This window comes from Delphinapterus leucas, chromosome 11, assembly GCF_059928025.1.
Source record: "Delphinapterus leucas isolate spDelLeu-1000000601 "Yukka" chromosome 11, BTC_Dleu_Yukka2, whole genome shotgun sequence".
Classification (NCBI taxonomy): domain Eukaryota; kingdom Metazoa; phylum Chordata; class Mammalia; order Artiodactyla; family Monodontidae; genus Delphinapterus; species Delphinapterus leucas.
The window spans coordinates 81,310,198-81,337,997 of NC_143139.1; the positions used below are offsets into that span (position 1 = coordinate 81,310,198).

The 27,800-nt window shown below is 34.2% G+C and overlaps 1 protein-coding gene across 2 annotated transcripts in view; it reads right to left on the minus strand.

Moving 5' to 3' along the window:
• The window catches only part of BLTP3B (bridge-like lipid transfer protein family member 3B), a 103,424-nt gene that overhangs the window by 34,247 nt on the left and 41,377 nt on the right, over positions 1–27,800 (minus strand). For both annotated transcript variants that reach the window (XM_022600039.3, XM_022600038.3), the window contains exons 5-12: positions 25,073–25,262; positions 24,067–24,207; positions 22,027–22,197; positions 17,546–17,726; positions 12,566–12,649; positions 10,790–10,972; positions 10,149–10,267; positions 7,068–7,209 (exon numbers count right to left, since the gene is read on the minus strand). In XM_022600039.3, coding sequence (XP_022455747.2) covers positions 7,068–7,209; positions 10,149–10,267; positions 10,790–10,972; positions 12,566–12,649; positions 17,546–17,726; positions 22,027–22,197; positions 24,067–24,207; positions 25,073–25,262 — 1,211 coding nt within the window. The remainder of the gene's footprint in view (positions 1–7,067; positions 7,210–10,148; positions 10,268–10,789; positions 10,973–12,565; positions 12,650–17,545; positions 17,727–22,026; positions 22,198–24,066; positions 24,208–25,072; positions 25,263–27,800) is intronic.

Consider the following 27,800-nt stretch of genomic DNA (forward strand, 5'->3'; position numbering starts at 1 on the left):
GAAGATATAACAATTATAAATATTTATGCACCCAACATAGGAGCGCCTCAAAACATAAGGCAAATGCTAACAGCCATAAAAGGGGAAATCAACAGTAACACAATCATAGTAGGGGACTGTAACAACCCACTTTCACCAATGGACAGATCATCCAAAATGAAAATAAATAAGGAAACACAAACTTTAAATGATACATTAAACAAGATGGACTTAATTGATATTTATAGGACATTCCATCCAAAACCAACAGAATTCACTTTCTTCTCAAGCACTCATGGAACATTCTCCAGGATAGATCATATCTTGGGTCACAAATCCAGCCTTCATAAATTTAAGAAAATTGAAATCGTATCAAGTATCTTTCCTGACCACAACACTATGAGACTAGATATTAATTACAGAAAAAATCTGCAAAAATACAAACACATGGAGGTTAAACAACACACTACTAAATAACCAAGAGGTCACTGAAGACATCAAAGACAAAATCAAAAAATACCTTGAAACAAATGACAATGAAAACACGACAACCCAAAACCTATGACATACAGCAAAAACAGTTCTAAGAGGGAAGTTTATAGCAATACAAACCTAACTCAAGAAATAAGAAACGTTTCAAATAAACAACCTAAACTTACACCTAAAGCAATTAGAGAAAGAAGAACAAAAAAACCCCAAAGTTAGCAGAAGGAAAGAAATGATAAAGATCAGATCAGAAATAAATGAAAAAGAAATGAAGGAAACAATAGCAAACAACAATAAAACTAAAAGCTGATTCTTTGAGAAGATAAATAAAATTCATAAACCATTAGCCAGACTCATCAAGAAAAAAAGGAAGAAGACTCAAATCAAAAGAATTAGAAATGAAAAAGGAGAAGTAACCACTAATACTGCATAAATACAAAGGATCATGAGAGATTACTACAAGCAACTATACACCAATAAAATGGACAACCTGGAAGAAATGGACGAATTCTTAGAAAAGCACAACCTTCTGAGACTGAACCAGGAAGAAATAGAAAATATGAACAGACCAATCACAAGCACTGAAATTGAAACTGTGATTAAAAATCTTCCAAGAAACAAAAGCCCAGGACCAGATGGCTTCACAGGCGAATTCTATCAAACATTTAGAGAAGAGTTAACACCTATCCTTCTCAAACTCTTCCAAAATATAGCAGAGGGAGGAATACTCCCAAACTCATTCTACGAGGCCACCATCACCCTGATACCAAAACCAGACAAAGATGTCACAAAGAAAGAAAACTACAGGCCAATAGCACTGATGAACACAGATGCAAAAATCCTCAACAAAATACTAGCAAACAGAATCCAATGGAACATTAAAAGGATCATACACCAGGATCAAGTGGGGTTTATCCCAGTAATGCAAGGATTCTTCGATATATGCAAATCAATCAATGTGATACACCGTATTAACAAACTGAAGGAGAAAAACCATATGATCATCTCAATACATGCAGAAAAAAGCTGTCAACAAAATCAACACCAATTTATGATAAAAACTCTCCAGAAAGTAGGCATAGAGGGAACTTTCCTCAACATAATAAAGGCCATATATGACAAACCCACAGCCAACATCATTCTCAATGGTGAAAAACTGAAACCATTTCCTCTGATATCAGGAACAAGACAAAGATGCCCACTCTCACCACTCTTATTCAATATAGTTTTGGAAGTTTTAGCCACAGCAATCAGAGAAGAAAAAGAAATAAAAGGAATACAAATCAGAAAAGAAGAAGTAAAGCTATCACTGTCTGCAGATGACATGATACTATACATAGAGAATCCTAAAGATGCTACCAGAAAACTACTAGAGCTAATCAATGAATTTGGTTAGTAGCAGGATACAAAATTAATGCACAGAAATCTCTTGCATTCCTATACACTAATGATGAAAAAACTGAAAAAGAAATTAAGTAAACACTCCCATTTACCACTGCAACAAAAAGAATAAAATACCTAGGAATAAAACTACCTAAGGTGACAAAAGACCTGTATGCAGACAACTATAAGACACTGATGAAAGAAATTAAAGATGACACAAACAGATGGAGATATATACCATGTTCTTGGATTGGAAGAATCAACACTGTGAAAATGACTCTACTACCCAAAGCAATCTACAGATTCAATGCAATCCCTATCAAACTACCAAGGGCATTTTTCACAGAACTAGAACAAATAATGTCACAATTTATATGGAAACACAAAAGACCCCGAATAGCCAAAGCAATCTTGAGAACGAAAAATGGAGCTGGAGGAATCCGGTCCCTGACTTAAGACTATACTACAAAGCTACAATAATCAAGACAGTATGGTACTGGCACAAAAACAGAAATACAGATCAATAGAACAGGATAGGAAGCCCAGAGATAAACCCACACACCTATGGTCACCTTATTTTTGATAAAGGAGGCAAGAGTATACAATGGAGAAAAGACAACCTCTTCACTAAGTGGTGCTTGGACAACTGGACAGCTACATGTAAAAGAATGAAATTAGAACACTCCCTAACACCATACACAAAAATAAACTCAAAATGGATTAAAGACCTAAATGTAAGGCCAGACACTATAAAACTCTTAGAGGAAAACATAGGCAGAACACTCTATGACATAAATCACAGCAAGATCCTTTTTGACGCACCTCCTAGAAGAATGGAAATAAAAACAAAGATAAACAAATGGGACCTAATGAAACTTAAAAGGTTTTGCAGAGCAAAGGAAAACATAAACAAGATGAAAAGACAACGCTCAGAATGGGATAGAAAATTGTAAATGAAGCAACAGACAAAGGATTAATCTCCAAAATTTACAAGCAGCTCATGAAGCTCAATATCAAAAAAACAAACAGCCCAATTCAAAAATGTGCAGAAGACCTAAACAGACATTTCTCCAAAGAAGATATACAGATTGCAAACAAACACATGAAACGATGTTCAACATCACTAATCATTAGAGAAATGCAAATCAAAACTACAATGAGGTATCACCTCACACCAGTCAGAATGGCCATCATCAAAAAATCTACAAATAATAAATGCTGGAGAGGGTGTGGAGAAAAGGGAACCCTCTGGCACTGCTGGTGGGAATGTAAATTGATACAGCCACTTTGGAGAACAGTACGGAGATTCCTTAAAAAACTATAACTAGAACTACCATATGACCCAGCAATCCCACTACTGGGCATATACCCTGAGAAAACCATAATTCAAAAAGGGTCATGTACCACAATGTTCACTGCAGCTCTATTTACAATAGTCAGGGCATGGAAGCAACCTATCTTGGATTGGTCCTTCGATAGATGAATGGCTAAAGAAGATGTGGCACATATATACAATGGAATATTACTCAGCCATAAAAAGAAATGAAATTGAGTTATCTATAGTGAGGTGGATGGACCTAGAGTCTGTCATGCAGAGTGAAATAAGTCAGAAAGAGAAAAAGAAATACCATATGCTTACACATATATATGGAATCTAAAGAAAAAAAAGATTCTGAAGAACCTAGGGGCAGGACAGGAATAAAGATGCAGATGTAGAGAATGGACTTGAGGACACAGGGAGGGGGAAGGGTAAGCTGGGATGAAGTGAGAGAGTGGCATGGACATATATACACTACCAAATGTAAAATAGACGGCTAGTGGGAAGCAGCCGCATAGCACAGGGAGATCAGCTCAGTGCTCTGTGACCACCTAGAGGGGTGGGATAGGAAGGGTGGGAGGGAGATGCAAGAGGGAGGAGATATAGGGATATATGTATATGTATAGCTGATTCACTTTGTTATGCAGTAGAAACTAACACACCATTGTAAGGCAATTGTACTCCAATAAAGATGTTAAAGAAAAAGTATGCAGGGCTTCTCTGGTGGCGCAGTGGTTGAGAGTCCGCCTGCCGATGCAAGGGACACGGGTTCGTGCCCCGGTCCGGGAAGATCCCACATGTCACGGAGCGGCTGGGCCTGTGAGCCATGGCCGCTGAGCCTGCGCGTCCGGAGCCTGTGCTCCGCAACGGGAGAGGCCACAACAGTGAGAGGCCCACATACCGAAAAAAAAAAAAAATGTATACAGTTTAATCTAAAACTAACTGTATAAATAAGAGGTATTGTTTTGATTTCTTTTCCTATTGTTACAGTCAGCAAGAAGCAACCTTCAAAAACTTTATCTTCTTGGGACTTCCCTGGTGGCGCACTGGTTAAGAATCGGCCTGCCAATGCAGGGGACCCAGGTTCGATACCTGGTCTGGGACGATCCCATGTGCCGTGGAGCAACTAAGCCCGTGCACCACAACTACTGATCCTGTGGTCTAGAGTCTGCGAGCCACAACTACTGAGCCTGTGTGCCGCAACTACTGAAGGCCACGCACCTAGAGCCCGTGCTCTGCAACAAGAGAAGCCAACACAATAAGAAGCCCTCACACTGCAACAAAGAGTAACCCCATCTAAAGAGTAGCCGCTAAAGAAAGCCCGCGCACAGCAATGAAGACCCAATGCAGCCAAAAATAAATAAATAAATTTAAATATATATATTTACATTTATATATATAAACAGAAACATCTTATTGGGATGTGGAGGTGCTTATCTCTGAGGATAGTAAGGAAGTGGGTTGCTGAAGCGATCATGTCAAGGGAAGAAAGTGGAGGGAATCTCAAATATAGATTGAGTGATGATGGCAGCCACAGAGAGAACTAGAGAGCAAATGTAGTCCAGGATAGAAGAACCCTGACTGCATATCTGGGATAGAGGAAGAAACCTGCTACACTAAGCAGTAGAAAGATCTACCTGCAGTTTCTAACAGGGGTCTACTTATGAAATAGATTAGTACATAGCTATTAAAGATATTTAAAATGAACTTGTAGAAACTAGGATCATTAAGGGAAAAGGACAGGATGTAAATCAAATATGTTAAAGAAACGCATACATTAAAAACAGGACTAACAACACTATACTTATTGTTATGGTCTGAAATGCATCCCCTCAAAATTGATATGCTGAAGTTCTAACCCCTAATACCTCAGACTTAGCTGTATTTGGAGATAGGGCTTTTAAAGAGGCAATTATGGTAAAAACGAGTTCATATGGGTAGGCTCTAGTCCAATATGACAGGTGCCATAGGAAGAGCTTAAAAAATGGACACACACAGAGGAAAGACCATGTGAGAAGACAGCCATCTACAAGCCAACGAAAGAGGTCTCTGAGGAAACAACCCTGTCAACACTCTGACCTAGAACTTCTAGCCTCCAAAACTGTGAGGAAATAAATTTGTTGTTTAAACCACCTAGTCTGTGGTATTTTATTATGGCAGCCATAGCAAACTGATACACTTATGTTAGTAGAAGTTGTCTCTAAGTTGTAGGCTCACAGGCATTTTTTAAATTTTTGGCATCTTCTCTTTTTTTTTTAATATAATGAATGTATGTTACATTTACAATTATAAAAAAAGGTTATATATTTTTAAAGTTGGATTGCTTAACAGAAAGACGAAATGTGAGAACTGAAAATGGATCCCTATACACAGGGATTCAGTATACTATGTTCTTTACTTTTATATCTGTTTGAAATTTTCCATAATAAAAAGTTGAAAACAGTTAAATGTAAGCAACCAATTTCACTCCTAGGTGGCTAAGATTTAAATTGCTGGGAAGGAGTTTTATATTTTTATCAGAAAAAATCATATAGATTATAGAATGGGATTATAATTCCCTTGGTGTATGTTAACAAAACTGATAGAAATAAACCTAGATTAGAAGTCTGAAATCCTGGAAACTATAGGCTTTAGTCTGAAGAAAAGTTACTAGTTCAATGAATGAGACATTATTTAAGGAAAACAATTTGGTGGGTGGGTGTTGGAAACAATGGGATTATCCAATTACAGGTAAATAGTTGTGAATAACCTGGGGAGGCAGTGAAATATAGTTGGGGGGAAAGGGTAGGAAGAATTTTGATTTAGAAGACCTATACTTGAGTTTCAGCTGTGCCATTTTATTCTTCATAAGGTGCTGAGCAAATGCCTTAACCTATCTTAATTTTCTCACTGTTTCAGTCAAGGAGGTAGAATAGAAAACAAATTTGAAATACACAAAAGAATACTGAAAAGCATGAAAATGGTGAGGAGATTAGAAACTAAAAGGTCATTACAAATGAGGATTAAAATGATAAAATAGTTTGACATCTCTTTCTCCAAAGTAATTTCTTTCTCCAAAGGATATCTTTTTTTTAATTTAACAACAAAGGCATGAGCATCAGAAATTCCCTTTGAAACTAAAAACCTATATTAAGTGAATATTAAACAAACGAGCTAAGTAGGTCAAAGAATCTGGAGTTCTACTTAAAAAAATTTTTTTTCCTCAAATAATATAACGTATTTCGTTTAAACACTTTTTCTCAACTATAATTTTCAACCAAAATAATGAAAAAGGTACCACATAAACAAAGGTAAATTTTAGTTTGAAGAATTAGATGAACTGAGACAATAGCAAAGAATACAAATGTATAATCATAAAGTAGCTTACAAATAAAAATTCATGTAATTCAATGTTTCTAACAAAAGACAGTGCCAAAAGTTGTCCAAGGTATACATTTGGGTATCAAAACCTAGCCTCCCAAATTCTCTATAACTAAAAGGCTAACTTCACTATTCATTTTTTAATGAAATAGAGTTTTATGTAGCTGAAATATAAGTGAAAATTTACTAAAGAAAAAAAAATGACCTTATTCTACAATAACCTAACTTTCATTCATTCTTTCATTTAACAACAGCTACTAAGAACAAAAATGAGTCAAACCTCAGGGATAAAATGAAGCATGAATACTACATGGTTCCTGATATCAAGGATGCTACAAGCTAGTAAGGGAAAAGAATATATGAACAAATAATAAGTAAGTAAAAATGCTATACTAGAGTTATATACTAAACACAATGATTACAAGGGCAAAGAACAATGGACTTTTTTCTTTTTTCACATTTATAATACTTGAAAACTTTAGCAAGAAAAAATCAACTTCCCAAGTAATGGACAAACAATAACAAAAAAGGAAACTCTTACTTGGAAAATCCTTTCCATCTGGATAGTAATATTCTGTGAATTCTATATAGACAGCTGACATTTCTTGTGGAAGATACAGGGATTTTTTATTGCAAGAAATCATACTTTTGGGGGAAGAACGACATTGTTCTGCTGTAGAGACCTGAAAAAATAATTAATTTTATTGAAGTAACACTAAACAAAGCCCTTTCCAAAGAATTTATGCAACATGGACAATACTTCAAACTCTTAAAACTACTTCCAATAATTAGTTAGTTGCCAATGTAATCTTTATCATATATTTAATTTCATATTAAATTATTTTAAAATAATACCAATTAACTTATTCATAAAACTATAACCTCTTTGGATTCTTATTACAAAGTCAACTCTGTACAATTTTCTTTGCAAACTTACTACTTTGAGCCTTACAATAACAGACAGAATATTTCTGTAAGACAATACAAATAAGTTAAGTGGCAGAGGGCTTCCCTGGTGGCGCAGTGGTTGAGAGTGCGCTTGCCGATGCCGAGGACGTGGGTTCATGCCCCGGTCCGGGGGGATCCCACATGCCGCGGAGCGGCTGGGCCCGTGGGCCGTGGCCGCTGGGCCTGCGTGTCCGGAGCCTGTGCTCCGCAACGGGAGAGGCCACAATAGTGAGAGGCCCAAGTACCACAAAAAAAAAAAAAAAAAAAAAGTTAAGTGGCAGAGTCAGGACACAGATACAAGTCCTCAAAACTAGACTGCTTCCCAACTATGTACTTTATAATAGTTCTTCACCATAATTCATTATTATGAAAAATAATTATATACAGAATGTTAGTTTAGAATAACAGAAAAATTACAGAGACAGACAGTGGTGATGGTTGTACAACAATGTGAATATACTTAATGCCAATGAACTGTACACTTAAAAATGGTTAAAATGATAAATGTTATGTCATGTATATTTTACCACAATAAAAATTAATTTAAAAATAACAGTACACTATAAATGCTCCTGTCAAATAGTTTAAGCTCTTAAATTATTTTTCCAAAAAGACTATTAGTTTTAAGATTCATGTTACACATTTTTCACTCTCTGCCCAAAACAGCTAATTTATAATCACATCAAAAACTTGTATGCTAATTTCTCCAAAGTTCAACCAATAGCATTTTATCAGTTTCATTTATTTATGCTTGTTTAGCAGACCCAGGGATATATCTCAAGGTTATTTTTTTTCATTCATTCAACAAACATGTATATTTCTCATGTGAAGTGGAATGACTCTTCAATGTTTTACTCGTTTCCCCTTGTATAAATTGTTAATCAAACCTTTGATTATTTGTACAGTCTTCATAAATTTAAGTCAGTTCCTTACATTGTCTAATAAGAAGCTTTTCTCTGCATACATGGAAACAAATTCTTTTCAACTCCAGAGTGTCAAGTTATTTTATATAGTAGACAATAGCTTTTTTCCTTTTTCTTTTAATAGTTAAAAAGTTATTCAAATTGGGGTGAACATCCTATCTTATTTTCTTCCAGTTACTTTTGTTTGTTTTGTTCTGATGTATTCGTGTATGTGGGATTTCTTTATTGTATTTCATTCTCAATCATATGGGATTATGGGTGATTCCCCTTCCCCATTTCCATAGGAATTTATTCAGATATAATGCATTATATAGAGAACATAAAGAAAGAAGCAATTGCACAATAAGAAAATAACTCTTAAACCAGGGTATCTCAGAATTGGCACTATTGATATTTGGGGCCAGATAACTTTCTTATGGGGGCTGTCCAGTGCACTGTAGAATGTTCAGCAGCAACACTGATCTCTACCCACTAGATGTCAGCAGCAACCCCCTCCAGCTGTGACAACAAAAATTGTCCTCAGACATTGCCAAATGTCCTCTGGAGGGCAAAACTGGTCCCAGTTGAAAACTACTGAGTAAAATGAAACCTTTCCAGATAAAACTAAGTCTCAAAGACACAGACTTATCAAAATATACACACAATTCACAAATGATAATACATACTTGAAATCCTTTATTTAAAAAAAAAAAAAAGGGTCATATTTTTACCGTGTTGGTCTCAAGGATTGTGATGTTAGACCATGTTGTACCGATTATAGCCTGAATAAGAATGTTAGTATAAATAGGACAGAGTTCTTAGCTATAAAATTATGTTCACAGTATAGTCAATACTTAGTAGTTAATTAAGCAAATATCGTATTCTAGTTTATTCCACTAAGACCTTTGTGAAATAAGGAATCTGGCCTACAAAGAGAGGTCTGGCCTTTTTCCCTACTCTTGGGAGGTAATTCTTTTTTTTTTTCATGTTTTCTTCTTAAATTTTTTTTTGGCCGCATTGCATGGCAAGTGGGATCTTAGTTCCCCGACCAGGGATCAAACCCACGCCCCCTGAAATGGAAGGCAGAGTCTTAATCACTGGACCGCTGGGAAAGTCCTGGGAGGTAATTCTAAAGTCTTGGAATTTCCCATTCATGGTAGACCCCTGAGACCACAACTGATAGTTTATGCTCACAAGATGACTCAGAGTGGGACTGACCACACTTGATAGTCTTAGTAGTGTTTAAGACCACCTGTAGAGACTGAGTTCAACTACGTGGGCAATATTTCATACATATTGTTACATGTTCATTCTGGGAGGCTAATGTTTCCTAGGGACAAGGAAATTCTGAATTTGCAGCCTTTGAAACTCCACTCTGTGCTCTCTTCCTATGGCTGGTTCTAATTCGTATTCCTGCCTTGTAATAAATGTGACTCTGAGTATAACTGATTTCAGCAAGTTCTTTGAGTTTTTCTAGTAAATTCTCGAATCTGAGGGTAGTTTAGGGAAACCCCAGAAACTACAGTTGGTGTCAGAAGTCTTGTGCAGACTTGGCAGTCTGGCAAACTGTGCCCTTAACCTCACAGTTTGCCTAATTCTGGGTAACCATATAAGTGAAAATTAATGAACCGGTATTTTCTCTTCTGTCTAATTTAGCCATTTCACAATACTGGTCAAGATGTTTTTAAATAAAATGGTGGCACTGGTTTATAAGAGTTGTTTGCAGGAGATACTAAAGGTGTTTATCAGAAGATTTAAGAAATAAAACATACCTGGTATATATTGAAATCTGCAAGTCTAACCACAACAGAACTAGACATTAACTTAACTTTGGATTGTTGAGGTAACACTGTAGGCATTTTGGAAGTCCCTTTCAGAGTTGAGTCTTTCTCTGTGGGAAACAAAAATTCCTTTTAATTTATAGTAAAATTATTTTTACCAGTCACTTTTTTATTACTAAGACAGCTACTAGAAATATAGATGAACCCTAATTTCTCAAACAAGGTAACATATGTGGAAATACTTTATATATAAACTGATATAAGAACATAAGTTATTATGATTACTCTTTTATTTTGTGATAATTATTCTTTAAATGGGAATCATATCACATTGAAGAAACTCTCATACAATAACTTTTGGGTGGAATTCTTGTTAAAAAGAGAAATCTACCCGTCATTTAAGAGTCTGAAATATTCTACATGGGTATTACTTTTATTAGTCATATTAATTTAAAAAGTGCTTTGATCTATAAGCCTATGATCCGAATGAGGTATAGGCTTTTTAGACATTAATTAAACACCATATTTATTTACAGAAAATACCATATGGTGAACATACACACACACTCACACACATACACACACCCAATTAATATCAGGGGAATGACATAATGTTGTCAGAGGTAAAATACCTGTTTGTGTGTGCTGGGGAGAGGCATGTGTTGGGGATTTAGGAGGTGAACCTACATCATGATCCTTTACAGCCTGTTTAAGCATTTCAACGTTGCACTCAAATTCATGTAACAACTCGTTGGCCCAACCATTTTTTATTTTCGTTGCATCACTAAAATACATCCAATGACTACAACTATCTCCTGTAAAATGAATAACAAGTATTTCACTGAAAAATGCACACTTTTCATTTATTCAATTATAGCAGAGCTTCTAATGATAAATATTCATTTTCTCAAGGGATTCTTTAACCTTCTAATAAATTTGAAGCTTTCACCTACTACAGACATTAATCTTCCTAGAAAATATGAGTAAAACATTTAGAATGGAGGGAAAGAGTGTCAAAAGCAAATAACCTGGGAGGGTTTCTGTCTAGAACCTATCTGAGGTAGAACATCACTCAAAGTTTCAATAAGAAGCAGCAATGCTGGTCAACCTTCACTGAACGCTCAACCCCTGGCATGCCTCCATTGAATAGAATCCCAGTAAATACCATACAGGAAAAAGTCTCTTCATCAGAGATTTGTTGTAAAGTGAGTGAATGCAGCCATATATATATATATATATATATATATATGTGTGTGTGTGTGTATGTATACACACACATATATATATGTATGTATATGTGTATATATATATATGTGTGTGTGTGTATGTATACACACACATATATATATGTATGTATATGTGTGTATATATATATATATATCACATATAGGATTTTTGGAGGAAAAAATTTAAATCAGGATTATTAGGTTTATCTGTAGCAATTAAGAAAAGTAGTATCTACATAAAAGGGTTAAGAAAATAAAACCTACTTTATGACTAAAAGTTTTACCTTCTAAATAGGAATGATTTCTATGGTAAAAATTATTTTCAGTATATGTAAGTCACTTATGAATCAGGAGGTCAAACTGTAAGACAAAGCCCTTCAAACAAAACTCTAAACAAATAGTACAACCTTTAAATTCTACCAGGTACTGACACAGAAATGACAAACACTGAGAAATTGAAATTTGTGAAGAGAAAAATTTTATCATATTTTAAAAGTTCTAGAAAACTCATTATAGTTATTTGTTTTTACTTATTTGTATGAATTAAAAAATAAAAAGCCACATATCACCAAAATGCAGAGATGGATATAAGGTCAAATTACTTAATTTGGCCATAAACATACATATTTTTGTTTTTATTATTTGGGGGGGAAAGTGCCTATCAATATGTGATTATTAAAGAACCTATTAACTCTTATCTATTGATGAAATTTAGAAAATACAAAAAAGTTTTTAAAAAAAGGTTCCTGGAATCCTACAATTTAACTAAAATCACTGTTATCCTTTTGCTTTATTTTCTTTTTTGATTTTTGAATATATATAATTAAAAAATTCAAAACATTAATAACTTGCTTTTGTCATAATTAACAAAATAGCACAAATATATGTTTTCTATCTTCTAATTTTTTAAAGTTTTAAATCAGTTTACAATATTTTCAGTTTCTAACAATTATATTTACTAATCATCTACATAAACCTCAATATAAGATTCATGAATATCTTCCATGGCAATTACATTTTCTTGGTAAGATACTGCCGGGCTGGGGGGAAATAATAAATGCCTTGATCTCTTTTCTCCTTAAAAAATTAAAACAAAATAATAAAATAACAACAAAACAAAATAAATTGGCTATATAATTTAAAAGCAAGATTTACATCTTTTAAATAAACTGTTATACAAACCTGCTTTGTGATAAGGATAATAATCTATAGTTAGCTGTGTAAAAGACAGTTGCATAGCCCCTCCAGTAATACGTCTGTTTGACTCTGGGAAAAGAAAAAGATGAAATTGAAAGAGAGACAGAGAAAGAAGTATTAAGCAAATATAAGAAACATTTCATTTACCATACCTGCAGTCCAAGCAGTGATAACTGTCTCTCTGTTACCGAGGTTAATACAATAAGGATTTTAAGAAATGCAATTCAGGGATTTCCCTGGTGGTCCAGTGGTTAAGAACCTGCCTTGCAATGCAGGGGACACTGGTTCGATCCCTGGTCCGGGAACTAGGTTCCCACATGTCGCAGGGCAACTATAAGCCCTCATGCCACAACTAGGGAGCCTGAGTGCCACAACTACAGAGCCCATGCGCTCTGGAGCCTGCGTGCCACAACTAGAGAGAAGCCTGTGCACCCCAACTAGAGAGAAGCCTGTGTACCACAACGAAAGATCCTACGTGCCACACTAAGTCCCAATGCAGACAATAAATAAATAAATAAATATTTTTTGGAAAAAGAAAGAAATGCAATTCAACCTAGTAAGTATTTATTGAGCCCCTATCCCCTGCAAGGTACTAAGCTAAAAGGTGAGGATACAAGAATAGCAGAACTTTTATATTTACATATATATTTGGCATATATTTACCATATGCCAAACATTGTTTTAAATTTTTTAAGTGTACTTATTCATTTGCTCTTCATGGCAACCCTATGAAATAGATACCATTAATATTATGCCCATTTTCTAGATAAGAAAATTAAGTAAATAGGCCAAGGTCATACAATCAGTTAGTGTAGGGCTGGTTTTGAAACCAGGAAATCCTAACCACTGCCTTATATCATCCTGCCTCTTGTTGAAGAAGCAATTGAATCTACTAGGTTAGGTAAGTTTTCTAAAGTCACACAGCTATGTTAAGATTGGAAGTATCCAAAAAAAAAATTTTTTTTCCATTTCAAATGTTCTAATTCTGTAAATATTTATTGATATAATCCACGTAAAAAAACCTCTTGAGGTTCTTAATAGTTTTTGAGAGTGTAAAGTGGTCCTGAGACTAAAAAGCTTGAGAATTACTAAGCCAGGCTTATCAGAAAAACTTAAGATTGCTAGTTTTTTACTGCCATTTAATTATGGGTATATTATAATAGAGCAAAAGCATGGATCCTCACTCTTAGAATAAGCTTCTGTCATCTAGTTGGGCAGAAGCTTAGATAATTTCTTAGATATGGTATTTGGAATAGAATCTATGCTTTTAGAATCTATCAGACAAAAAATAAAACAACCTCCCCAAAACACCCTTAAGTAAATGTAGTTGGTCTTCTTTAAATGCCACTGAATAGAATGGGGCATTAATGTTTGCCCCTTTGTTTAAAATGTGATTCTTCAAAATAGAATTTAGAGATCAAGTCTCTCACATTTTTGAAATAAATGCTATTTGGCAGGGCTTCCATTTGTCCTAGTCTTTCTATTGCTTTTTGGGATGTCAAAACACCCTTAAACAGCTCTTTAGGGTTAGAAGTTCTCTTTTTTGGCACTTTGCCTTCCCTTCTAATGATACTAAAGGTTGGATCACTAGAAAGTTGACCGATAGATATATTCCACCCAAGGTTATCACCTCAAGATGAGGTTATGAAACTCCTTATATGGATAGCCATATTCCTTCTACCTGAAAATAAAGCTGTAGAAAAATAAAACTTTAGGGCTCTGTACAACAAGGTTTGTACCACTTATTATATTCCAAGTAATTTTCTAGATGCTTTACAAATGTTGACCCATTTAAATCTTGTAACAACCTTATGAAGGGCCAATGAAATTGAAGAACATAGAGGTTAAGTTACTCATTCAAGGTCACACAGCTGTTGCATGGTAGAGAGTCCAGACAATCTGACTTCAAACATGTGTCACTAACCAGCATAGTATGCTGAAATAGTGCTTTAATTGGGGATAATTTAAAAAATAATATTTCAAATGAAGAGTTGCTTGATTTTGGTGGACATAATCTTAATTAAATTTACTTGTGCTTTGGACAAATATGCTTATGCTTATAAAACTTCTGAGAAGAGATTCAGGAGCAACTGAAGGCACAGGGGATAGAAGTTGCAATGATTTGGAGTTGCCAGAAATCTAATTATGCTGCTCAAACTCTGCCAGTGAAATACCCAAGAATGGCAGAAGTATGAGAACCCTGGTTCTCTGGTACTAGTGACAAATGCCTTTGAAATTTCATGCTTTCTTTTGTAAATGTTCTTGAATTCTGCAAACTATACTACTATATTTTAATACAAAAATCATGTTTTAAATGACTCCTCATTGAAAATAAATGATGCTCCAAGAAAAAAAAAAAAAAGATTGGAAGTATCTAAAACTGTTTCTGTTTTGTTATGTCTGTTCATTTATTTTGTTTTTTAGATTCCACATATAAGTGAAATCATACAGTATTTGTCAATAGGTGATTGCCAGAGGGCAGGGGGATAGGGGAAGAAGAAAAATAGGTGAGGGAGATTAAGTGGTACAAACTTCCAGTTGTGAAATAAATGAGTCATGGGTATGAAATGTACAGTGTGGGGAAAATAGTCAATAATTACATAGTATCTTTGTACGGGGACAGATCATAACTAGACTTATCACGGTGATCATTTTGAAATGTATAGAAATAATGAATCACTATGTTGTGTAATAGGAACTAACATAGTGCTGTAGGTCAACTAAACTTCAAAAGCAAACAAACTCATAGAAAAAGAGATCAGATTTGTGGTTACAAGAGGCAAGGGGTGGGGGAAGGGAGAATGCGATGAAGGCAGTCAAAAGGTACAAACTTTCAGTTATAAGATAAATAAGTACTAGGAATATAATGTACAACATGATAAATGTAATTAACACTGCCATATGTTGTACATGAAAGTTAAGAGAATAAATCCTAAGAGTTCTCATCACAAGGAAAATTTAATTTCTTTAATTTTGTATCTATATGAAATGATGATGGTCACTAAACTTACTGTGATAATCATTTCATGATGTATGTAAGTCAAATCATTATGCTGTATGCCTTAAACTTATACAGTGCTGTATGTCAATTATACCTCAATAAAACTAGAAGAAAAAATAAAAATAAAAAAAAGGTAAAAAAGAAATCCAAAGTAGATGAAAAGTCAGTGTAACTCCAACATAGAACTCAAACATTAAAACAGCATAGACAAATCAAATACAAATTAGTATAGAGCTATGTACACACTCTCTATATTAATTTGTTAACTGCAATTTATCTCAACCGGCAGAATTTCTAGTACAGATCTACAATCCCTTATTTAAAACCCCTGGAGCCAAATGTTTCAGAATTCAGAACTGTTTTAGATCTTATTAAAGTAATGTATGTATATCTGTGTATACATACATATATGAACTGCCAACAGGTTCTGAGGCAGCACTAAGTAACAAAAGATAGTAATTCTGCAGCAAAACTCAAGTATTTACACTAAGTGGGTATAAGAAAGATGATAAATAGCAACGTGCTCATTTAGATGAAGTTTTGCCAGCAAATGAATTCTTTACAAACTTATGAAAAAGCATTTCAGACCCTTCTGGATTTTAGAATAGCAGAGAACTGATTTAGATCTTTAAGATGAGGAAGCTATTTTGGTGGAGGGGTTTTCTCCTTAAATAACATCATTGAGCTTATTCTATGAGGGAATATAGAGGGAGGAATGTAAAAGAGCTGAGAAAACAGTTTTCTGGTTTTTTGCTGATCACTTAACCTTGACCCCTCATTTTGTTATTTTGGTTTGTTTTAACTTTTTTGATTTTCCTTTCAAATCACTAAAGCAGAAGATGCCAACTACAAGCCAAATGACAAAGGTAGACAAACAAAAGACAGCAAATCTCTCTCCAAACTCCAAAACTTCCTTACCTTTGCTGCTCCACCCTTTTATCTGGTAGCTGATATCTGGCTGCCCTTTCTGAGAAGGCAAGGTAACTTCCATTGCTAAGTATAGGAGCAACATAAGTTACAGGGGTTGGTCTCAATATTCACTCTCTCAGCTTTAAAAATTCAGAGCAACAACTCTCATAGACATAGATTCTGATTCAGGTCTGAGGCCCCAGGTTGGATGTCTCCATTGAAAAAAGATTCTCAGCTTGATTCTCATGCTCACCAAGGTGTGAGAAACACTGTCCTAGAGGCAGCACTACCTGACGAGTCCTTCCAACACTTATGGGCCAGAGACACTCTCTGGAGGAGAAACAGAAATGCCCAGCACCTAGAGTATGGAACCACAGATTTTCAAAGTGACCAAGAGCAGCTCCCTGCTAACCCCATTACCTGTGTTTACTAAATAGGGAAAAATAAGAGAAGCAAAAGCTAAAAGGAAAGAAAAAACCTTCCTAACTGGGATTTAGCTTCCTGACCAAATTTAGGGAGGATCTGGAGTAAGGAGACACAAGAAATGTTAAACAGCCACATAGTTGTGTTTATATGCACATAGGGTCAGAAAAATGTAGATAAACCATCATGCTGAAAATGCATGTGCATCGCTTTTTGGCCTTTTGGCTAAGATCGAGTGAAAATACACGTGCAAATAATTATGAATTGAGTGTGGACTAAAATTTAATTTACAGACAATTTCAAAATTATGAAAAAGTTAATTCAAAGGCTAGTCTAATTTTTCATCAACCTCTAAGGATGTCAGTCGTGGAAAAAAAAACGAATTTTACCATTAGCATTGACAGCTAACAATTAATTATGTTGAGGTACTATTAAAGCAAAATAAAATTTTATACCAATATACAATGCTTAAAATTACACCTTTCATCTACATACCTCAATGAATGATAAAATTATGACTAGTTATCTTAAGAGTACAGACTATATATTGCATACGATAAACAATCCAGATGTGTAGTAAGTTCTAGAAAAACCAAAAATAGTTTCAAATAGCAGCTTTTATTATTTATTACCTTTTTCTTTAGCATGAATATCATCACATATGTGTAGATCTAGATGAGAAATCACTAAGTGATGGGAGGTTTCTTTAACATCAAAGTCATTGAATAGTTTCACAATTGCATCATTTAGATCAGGAGCATTTGAAGTCTGTGGTGTCTTCACTTGCTGGGTAGATGGGGCTACTGTAGAGCTCTAAAAGATTCAAAACTGCCTTAGCACTGCAAGTTAAATATTTGACATTCCCCACTCAAAAAAACTGAAATAATAAAGTCATAAAAAATAAGCAAATACATTTTCTTTTGTATCAGTAACTCAGTTTCCTAAAATATTTTCTGAATTATGTAGGATAAAACTAAAGCCTAAAAACTGGAGAAATGTAAATAATTTGTATATGAACCCAATACATTTTAGTAAATATCTGAATAGCTATATTTATATATTTATAGCCCTTCCTGTTTTAGAAAATATTTTTTAACTATTAAAGGCAGCTTATTTAAATATTATTAGTTTTATATATTGAAAAAGAAAAAAAATGTGATCAGCTATATACACTATTTTATGTCCTGTAGAAATAAATCATTACTTTGTAAAAGCACTTGTGATATTATTTAGTACTATACGTGCTCTCATGCCTCTTAAGAGGTGTGGTATGTCCTCTGAACTTGGATATCTGAAGAAGCCAGAAAGCAGAAGAGATTTATAACGGATTGTGAGTTCACATTCTTTTCTCCCCAAAGAGAAAAAACAGAATACTGTTGAAGTATAAAGACATCTGTGAACCTCCAACAGCCTAAAATAACTCTGCATACATAAGAATACTGTGAGATGATATGTACATGTTAGCCATAGAACTATACATGAAACTCTGGTAACAATTAACAAAATGAAGACCAGATTTATTATTAAAAATATTTTAAATTTTTCTAATTAAGAACAGTTCATTAAAAGTATAGTTATTTACAGAAAATTAAAGTACTATATACATATAGCTTGTATACAATATACATATTCTTAATAGTAAAAACTATGGTCATACTGTAAAAGAATTTCAAAGTGTACTCGGTAAATGAGAATCTCTCAATGAAAATGATTGGGGCCCACACTATTTAAAGAAAAGCAAAGATGAAATATAGTTGTGAAGGCTTAAATTCTAGGGGCTCAAGTAAGCTTTTTTACTAATTAACTGTTAAACTGATTTCCATCAGAAAAATCACTTTTTCTTATGTTTTCCCCCATCTACTTTCAAAGCCTTACAGACTATTATTTATGTCTATGATGGTACTGTTTTGAAAGAAAACACTCTCCTGTATTCCTTTAATCATGTATCCTCTTTTTCATCAAGACAAATACTGATACAAATAAAAACATAAGCATTAATCTCCCTACAAACACTTTTCTTCATACTGAGGTAGATTTAGGTTTTTGGATGACAATTGTGGGGGGAAAAGTGGGTCACTATAAATTCTTTTGCCTCATGAATAATCTTAAAAAACTCTTAATTTTCAAGTTTGTAAAGCTCTCAAGTTATAAAGTTGAGCAAAGGAAAACTGTCACCTATTTCACTCTGTAATGCACTCTCTTGGTACCTCAAGTCATCAGGACATTCTGTATGATAACTAAAGTAGTGACGTGACAACTACTACCCAAGAAAGAAACCCCACAGTAATGTGAATGGTTAAGTACATCTACTATAAAATATTATGGTGTGACAAAAAATACTAATTACAAATACTAATGACATGGAAGAAAACTATAGCCATTTGCTACTACATCCTTACTAAAACTAGGAAAAAATGCAGATGCCTAGGCAAAAAAATCTGTAAGGAAATACCTCAAGATGATAACACTGGTTTTGTTATGGTGGTAGGATTACAGAATTTTGTCCTTGTTTCTAGTTTCCTAATCTGTACCTTTATCTAGCTTCCTAATCTACATTCTATTTTATATAAACATATCCACATATTGCACAAGTAAGAGCTACAGTAACATCAACACTTTGTCTATTGGTCTTTCATTTCAATTACCATCTCTGTTAATGACATCCTAAGCTACATAAATCCTTATTGCAAGTCTTAACAGACTAGTGTTTATGTCTATGATGGTAATATTGTAAAATATTATCTCCTGTACTTCTTTAATTATTTTTCCCACTCCAAAATGGAACTCATTATTACCTTTTCTCAGCCTTACCTCGTTAATCAAACCTGCTTCCTTCTGCATTTATTCTATTGGCTAATGGAATTACCAATTATTTGAAAAGTTCTCAACTCTTCTCTCTTCTTTATCCTCAACTGGTGAAAGACTCAGATGTCTTTCCCCAATTTGGCTTGTTTTTTCTTCTTTCAAACCATTACCAGAGGTCCAAGTCCACTCCTCCCCTAGAATAGCAATCTTCCTACTCTTCAGTCTACCCTCTATAATACTACCATGTCATACTTGACTTTTGTTTCCTATTTAAAAACTTCCATTGGCTTCTGCATGCCTATAGGAAAAGTAAACATATAATACTCATCATGTCTAGTTGCCACTTACTTCTGCTTAAACTCAGGCTACCTGCCTAGGAAAACTCTATTCTACGCTATGGTCCAGTATTCTGTTCATCAAACTTTTAAAATTAGGTTCCCTTGAAGAATTATGAAGACATCTTATTGGATAAATATTAATTATTGGTAGAATGATACAGGGTTCACCATCAATTCTCTGTTTGTTTTTATCGTTTAAAGCTCTGGGAAACTTTAACATAAATAAGTAGATTAGAATGAAATGAATTTTGTTTTAGCAATGTGACACGACTCTTTGAACTCTTTCAAGTTACATGCCAGGATTCACAAAGTGATCTATTGTAAAAAATTATTTTTAATAGTCTAGCAGCTGACATTTATTAAACTTCCTTCAAATGTGTTGAAAGCAAAGAAGTGGGAATCACCTAATTTGTTAGTCTGTCATGGGTCATTCAGTTCCAACATGGACAGCAATATTTCAAATTGCCTGTCTTATTTTCCAGAGGTTTTTGAGTCAAAACCCTCCCTTCCCAACCCCCCACCCCAATAAATCCATCAGAGTAAGAATGAGGATGAGTAAGAAGAATGCCTTTCATTTGTAAAGTAGGATACTAGGATACGAGAAATTATGGAAAGGGAGAACCAGTCAGACGTCTTAACACAAGAACATTCTCACGTAGCCCAAATTTAAGAAAGAGTACGCATCAAAATGGAAGATGTGAAACAATTTCTTTAAAGCTTAGAAAGTTGTCATATATTCACAAGGCATGTGTACCTCACTCTCAAAAATAATGCTCTAGGAACACCAAACCCCTTATTTTTATCAGAAAATACCATGCTCCTTAACACCATCACACTTTTGCAGATTCTATTTCCTCATCCAAAATACCCTTTCCCTCACCTGGAAACTTCTACTCATTTTTAAGACTTAACTTCATTATCCTCTTTGTGAAACCTTTCCAAACTCCACAAGCAGTTGATTAAAACTTCTCTGTGCTTCTATAAACTCCTCATTCCCATTTTTAATTCTGCACTCTCGCATATACATTGAACTGCAATGATTTGTTTTATATTTGATTCCCCATTACACCGAGATCCTTGAGGGCAGGATCAGACAATATTTATTTTTACATCCACAGCATGTAGCCCTGCACCTTATGACAAAGCAGGCAGGCAGTAAACAATGCCAATCTGATAGTCACAGGAAAAGCCCATGCACCAGCCAGATCACCAACAAGCTATATATCTAAGATGTAATTACTCTGTTTCTAATGAAATAATTCATAGAAGTATGATTTCACAATATCCTTTAAGTCTTTATTGGATAGATATAAAAAGTCAATCGTACTTATAAAATTATCAAAAGACGCTACACATTGGGATTTTCAATGTCCCTTCTACAAAAATCTTCATGTCAAATTCTCAGAATTTACTACTAGGAAAGATTAGAATACCTCTTTCTTTTAAGAAAAAACTAGTAATGCAACTGATTTTAAGAAAGTGATCAATAAATAGCTTTCCCCCATTTTCGTCCCAGCCATCAGACAATTCTAACAGTTTTGTGTTCAACTTCAGCAATTCCCTAGGGCTTTAGTTTCCTATTTTAATATTAATCCTTACATTCTTTCCCTTGACTATAATTACCCAGGTTTTTACCTTTTGCACTTACTTTAGTAATTTTTAAATTGTATTTTTTTAACTTCCTGAAAGGAAGTATTTATAACACCAAAATACTTTTATGTTATCAGTAACTCTGATGCCAAGCACAGACCTCCAAACAAGATAAGTACTATATAGACAGAAATACATTTAATATATGCTTTCATATAGATACCATGTAGGTAAAATTAATATAGTAAGATATATAAGAAGATTCTTGGACTCAAAGTATTATAATCTATTTTGCATAAAGAAAACAACCAACCATTCTGATTTTTAAACCATTTACATGTAAACTGAAGTGTTTTTCCTATTAACATATAATAGCATACCTGTGTAGGTTCAGGAGCCATACTCTTCCTTTGGTCTGTTGATTTTTCTATTGCTTCACTAAGAGATTTTGCATATTGTACCATAGCCTTCAACTGGGAATCCGTTAAAACCCATAATAAGTCATCCAGCATTAGAACTAACTTTGTTGCAATGACATTGCAATCCTTTAACTGTCAGGAAAAAATGATTCATAAAATTAAGCCAAGAAATAAAACTTATAATGCACTTGTATCTTTTAAAAGTTTTAAATTTTTCAATGGTTTAAATATGGATCCTTCCTTATTCACCAAATATTTATTGAGTTCCTATAATATGGAAGGAATATCTCCTAGTATTGGAGATACAGTGGTAAAAAAGACTGATAGATTCCTGTACTTTAACAGGAACAAGTTATATAGGTACAAGTGTTTATATAATTTAATTTTTCATTTATAGCTAATAAATCATAAAATTACCTATGTTAATTCAACCCCAGTTGACCCTTGAACAATGCGGGGTTAATGCATATAACTTATAGTCGGCCCTCTGTATCCAAATTTCCTCCATATCCAACGTTCCTCCACATCCACAGATTCAACCAGCCTCAGACCATGTAGTACTGTAGTATTTACTATTGAAAAATATCCACATATAAGTGGACCCATGCAGTTCAAAACTGTGTTGTTCAAGGGTCAACTGTAATTCTAGTAGAAAAAGGGGCATTAAAATTAATTAAAGGGACTTCCCTGGTGCTCCAGTGGTAAAGAACCTGACTTACAATGCAGGGGACGCTGGTTCGATCCCTGGGCGGGGAACTAAGATCCTACATGCGTGGGGCAACTAAGCCCATGCACCACAACTACCGGGCTCGCACGCGTCAACTAGAGCCCACGTGCCGCAAACTACAGAGCCCATGTGCTCTGGAACCCACAGGCCACAAATACAGAGCCCACGCACCCTGGAGACTGCGTGCCACAACTAGAGAAGAGAAAACCCGCACGTCATAACTAGAGAGAAGCCCGTGCGCCACACAAAAGATCCCACATGCCTCAACTAAGACCCGATGCAGCCAAAAATAAATAAATCTTTTAAAAAAATTTAATAAAAAACTGAAATGCTATTTTAACCATATTTCACATTTTAGAATATCTGTATTGTCATACTCTGAAAAATTCTTTTCAATTTAATTTAGTACAGTGATTTGTGTCTAGTACTAGAAAACATATCGTTGAGATTTTAATTGAGCCAAGTTTTTAAAAAAGTCGTTATTCCCCCTCATTAAATTTCATCACAATCCACAGTGGACTCTCAAATACTGACATCCTTAAGTAACTATCGTCCCTATTTATCTAAATTACCAGTCATATCTTAACCTTCTAAAACTAGTCGTTTTGGTTACTAATAGTGAAGACTTTACCGTTTACCCACTCCTGAGCAAGATTCAATAAGGAGAAGTAAAATTATAAAACAGTTAATGTTCAATAAAAATTTGATAACTGAGAAATCTATTCAATTTATCAAAAATAAAAATCTGTGGGCTTCCCTGGTGGCACAGTGGTTAAGAAACTGCCAATGCAGGGGACATGGGTTCGAGCCCTGGTCTGGGAAGATCCCACATGCCACGGAGCAACTAAGCCCGTGCACCACAACTACTGAGCCTGTGCTCTAGAGCCCATGCTCCGCAACAAGAGAAGCCACCGCAATAAGGGAGCCCGTGCACCACAATGAAGAGTAGCCCCCACTCGCGGCAACTGGAGAAAGCCCACGCACAGCAACGAAGACCCAACACAGCCAAAAATAAATAAATTAAATAAATAATTTTTTTAAAAAGACCCTATTTCCGAATAAAGTCACATTAAAAAAAAAATCTAAATATTAAACTTAGAAACCTGAAAAATGTTACCATTACATTAGATTTCTTCAAATATTGCTTGAGGCACTATATTTCCTTTTATTTTATACTTTTAATATGCCAATATTTCAGCTAAAAAATAATTTAAAATTTCCCATCAATTCTAATAGCTATCACATAAATCATAAGGGTAACCCTGTTGACTTACTCTTCTTTTAAGTGTGACTCTGATTTTTGATTGGTTGGTTATTAATCGAACGGGAGCACACATAATTTCAAGATGTGAGCTTTGGGTAGCATCTGCCTCTATTCGAATCATCTGCCAATTTATTTCCTTAAAGGTCAAAACCTAAAGAGAATATAGAGATTAGCTTCACTTACACAAAATAGAATAAGAAAAATGTAGATTTGTAAAAACAAAAAAAAGTTATTATAAAAATGTATTTCTTCACTAATTTTCATATGACATTCTAGATCTATTCACTATGCTTTAATTTTTTTTAATTGTAGAATTCCAAATTCAGTAACACATCTTCATAATTATATTCATCATCTGTAAAGCTGTTAACAGTTTTATTCTAAGTAATTTAATTTTAATATAAAGCACAAAGAACATTTGAATTATGTAACCAAGAAGAATTTTAAAAACATATTTTAGTTATGTATATTTAAAATTCAATTCTGAGAAGCTAAGAAGTTAAAATAGGACTCATTAACTCTGCAAGTTGAAATATTACAGTAAAAACATTAAAATATGCACATTATATAATTAAATGATTAAAAGTAGTACAGAGAAAAGTATAGTTAAAGGGCAAAAGTAAATCTAGTAGTATGTGAATATAAGCAACCATAAAAAGTAATTATTTTAAATATACTTTTTTTAAATTTATTTATTAAAAAATTTTTTTTTAACATCTTTATTGGAGAGAGTGGTATGGACTTATATATACTACCAAATGTAAAATAGATAGCTAGTGGGAAGCAGCCGCATAGCACAGGGAGATCAGCTTGGTGCTTTGTGACCACCTAGAGGGGTGGGATAGGGAGGGTGGGAGGGAGACCCAAGAGGGAGGAGATATGGGGATATATGTATATGTATAGCTGATTTACTTTGTTGTAAAGCAGAAACTAACACACCACTGTAAATGTACCTTTATATTAATCAATGACTAAAACATTTTTTAAACAAAGAAAGAAAAGGAAAAAATCTTTACCTCTCCTCTCTGTGGATCCTGAATACGAGCAAATCTTAAATCTCCATGTTCCCAGTTCGCATTTACACTATAGATCCGTAGCTGGGAAAGTTCAAAGGATGCATTGAAGGCTTTTGCTCCAATGCGGATGACAATGGAATTTACAGAAACAGTAATTCCCTCAACTACTTTTTCAGCAAAGCCGTATTCACTGGGAAAACAAAGCAGAACAAAATATAATGCACTAAAACCAAAATAAAATCATTAGAAGTGAAAAAGTTTTGTCAATATTCTCACACAAGTACACAAACTGCCATAATAGTATTCATTTTTCTTTAACAAAACACATTTTTGTTAAAACAATAATCTAGTCTGGTTACATGTAAGTTACAAAAAAAAAATGTTCTTCTCAAAATGATAAAAGGTTTTTAAAATTGGAAGTTACTCTCTAAATTATTATAATCACCTTCCAAAGTTGCCTAATCTCAAAAAGCATTAGTGCAGACAACTGGCATCAATGTTAGTAAGTAAGAGGGCTAAATTCTTGACACAAAGAAGGCTGCAGAGGCCAGGTGGAATATAATCTCATAATTTAGAAATAAAGTCAGAAAAAGTTCACATTCTCTAATTCAATTCAGCAAGTATTGAGCATCTACGATGAGGACGATGCTAGGACATAAAGAAAAACAAAGTAGAGTTGTGGCGTTACAGGGTTTGCAAGTTACTTGGGTAGGAAAAAAAACACATATCCTAGCAACTGAAACATGAGGCAGTCTGTAATTAAGTGTTTTTAAAAAGGAATCATCAGTACACTTGGTAGAGGAAGAAACTGTTTATAGTTAATGAGAAATATATCCAGGAAAGAAAGATGAACTTTCCTCAAGGAGGGATGAAAAGGAAGGGAAATCTCAGAATAGGGAAAAGCATGAGCAAAGACATGGAGAATAATAAAGTAAAGGTCACATTTCAAGAATGGTAAGTACAGTATGACTTGAATATAGACTATCAGTATATTTTGGCAGGGGGGTGGTGAAAGTTTGCCAAATTGGCACCTTACTTCAATTATGACCATTATTCCTAAATCTATATCACTATCCAGATCTCTTGCTGTAACTTCAGACTGTAAAATTCAAATGTCCACCAGACAGTTCTACCTGGCTGCCTCTCACACATTTCAAAGCCAACACACATAAAAGTGAGGCCATCATTTTTAATGATCATGCACACTGCTCCTCTATACCTGCTGCTATGCTTCTTGATTTACTATCTTAATGAATAAATAAAATTACTCATCTTTTCTAAAATTTAGATGACATCTTTTAAATCAGGATACACTTTGTAGGTTATGTGTAGATTGCATGAAATAATGCATATGAACCACATAGCCCATCTCTGGACTCAAGATACTGAAAAAGATATAACTGCTATTTATAGTATTATAAATAGTAGTATATTATTATTAATACTACTGGAAGTCTCTGAGCCTCAGTTTCATCATTTGTAAAATGAAAATCATACCTATTTCAAAAGGTTGCTGTGGTCCTTAAGTGAAATGGTGTATGTGTAGTAATTTATACGGTCCTTGGCTTGACTGAGGTAATTTTGTTATAAAAAAAAGGTGGTTGTCTACCTGGGGTTTAGAAAATTGAGAACTGAAGAGGAAGAACTCATCAGCATCCTAGGGAGGAGTTGCTGTGATCCTAAGGACAAATACTGGTCACTTAGAAATATTCCTGGAGTTGGAAGAATATTTCTATAATAATTATCTGGGAATACCCTTTGGAATATCCAAATCCATCTAATCTAATCTATGCACATTAAAAAGTGCTACAATTGTACTGGACAATTTACCATCAGAAGGGTGAAGGCGGACTCAATGATTAATGTCTACATGTTTCTGGTTTATGTCATCCATTATAAACGAAATTTCAGTTTACAAATAAGTCTCTTCTGAGTTTGGTTAACCTTCACATAGATGTTTATCTCCTTCATGTGAAGTGATAAAATCAAATTTCTGAATTTACAAAGTTTCCTAGACCATCAATCTGTGGGAGCATTGTTAGCCTACAGGTTCTGCACAGAAGGAAGGGTCACCCTATTAATCGTTAATTTCCCTCTATTTTAATCTCTTAGCTAGAAATAAAATCAAATAGATCAGTGTTTCCTTAAATTGCATGACTATAAAGAATTGTTGAAAATACATATTCATATTCTTGATAACCATTCTAGACCTAATGAATCCTAATTTTAAAGGAGGAGCCTAAAAAACTCTGTGAATTTCATAAGCACCCTAAATGATTGCTACAATTAGGCAAGTCTGGAAAACAGAAATAGATTAAGATACTACCATACAATGTAAGGATTACCATCATATGATTACAAAGCCAAAATTATAAAGCTTGTTGACACTATAAAAACATGAATTGGGAAGAACAGTATCAACTACACTTAGCATACAATAAGAAAATACCTAATTTCTGCCACACCTAATTAAAATAAATCATTTGTTTATAGCAACTTTCCTGATCTTCTTTTGCCCTTTTAATAGTCTTATAAACATCTCAACTTTTTCTCCAATTTTCTGAGTCTAGCCAATTTTAAGATCAACTGCTCTAACCTACTCTATCTAACCTGAAATCATAATCTAAACTTTAAAATCTCAAATTGCTGGAAAATACGTAAACTACAAAGAAGTTAATGTGAAAGCTCTTTTCCCCATCACTATTACATATAGTCCAAATATAAACTG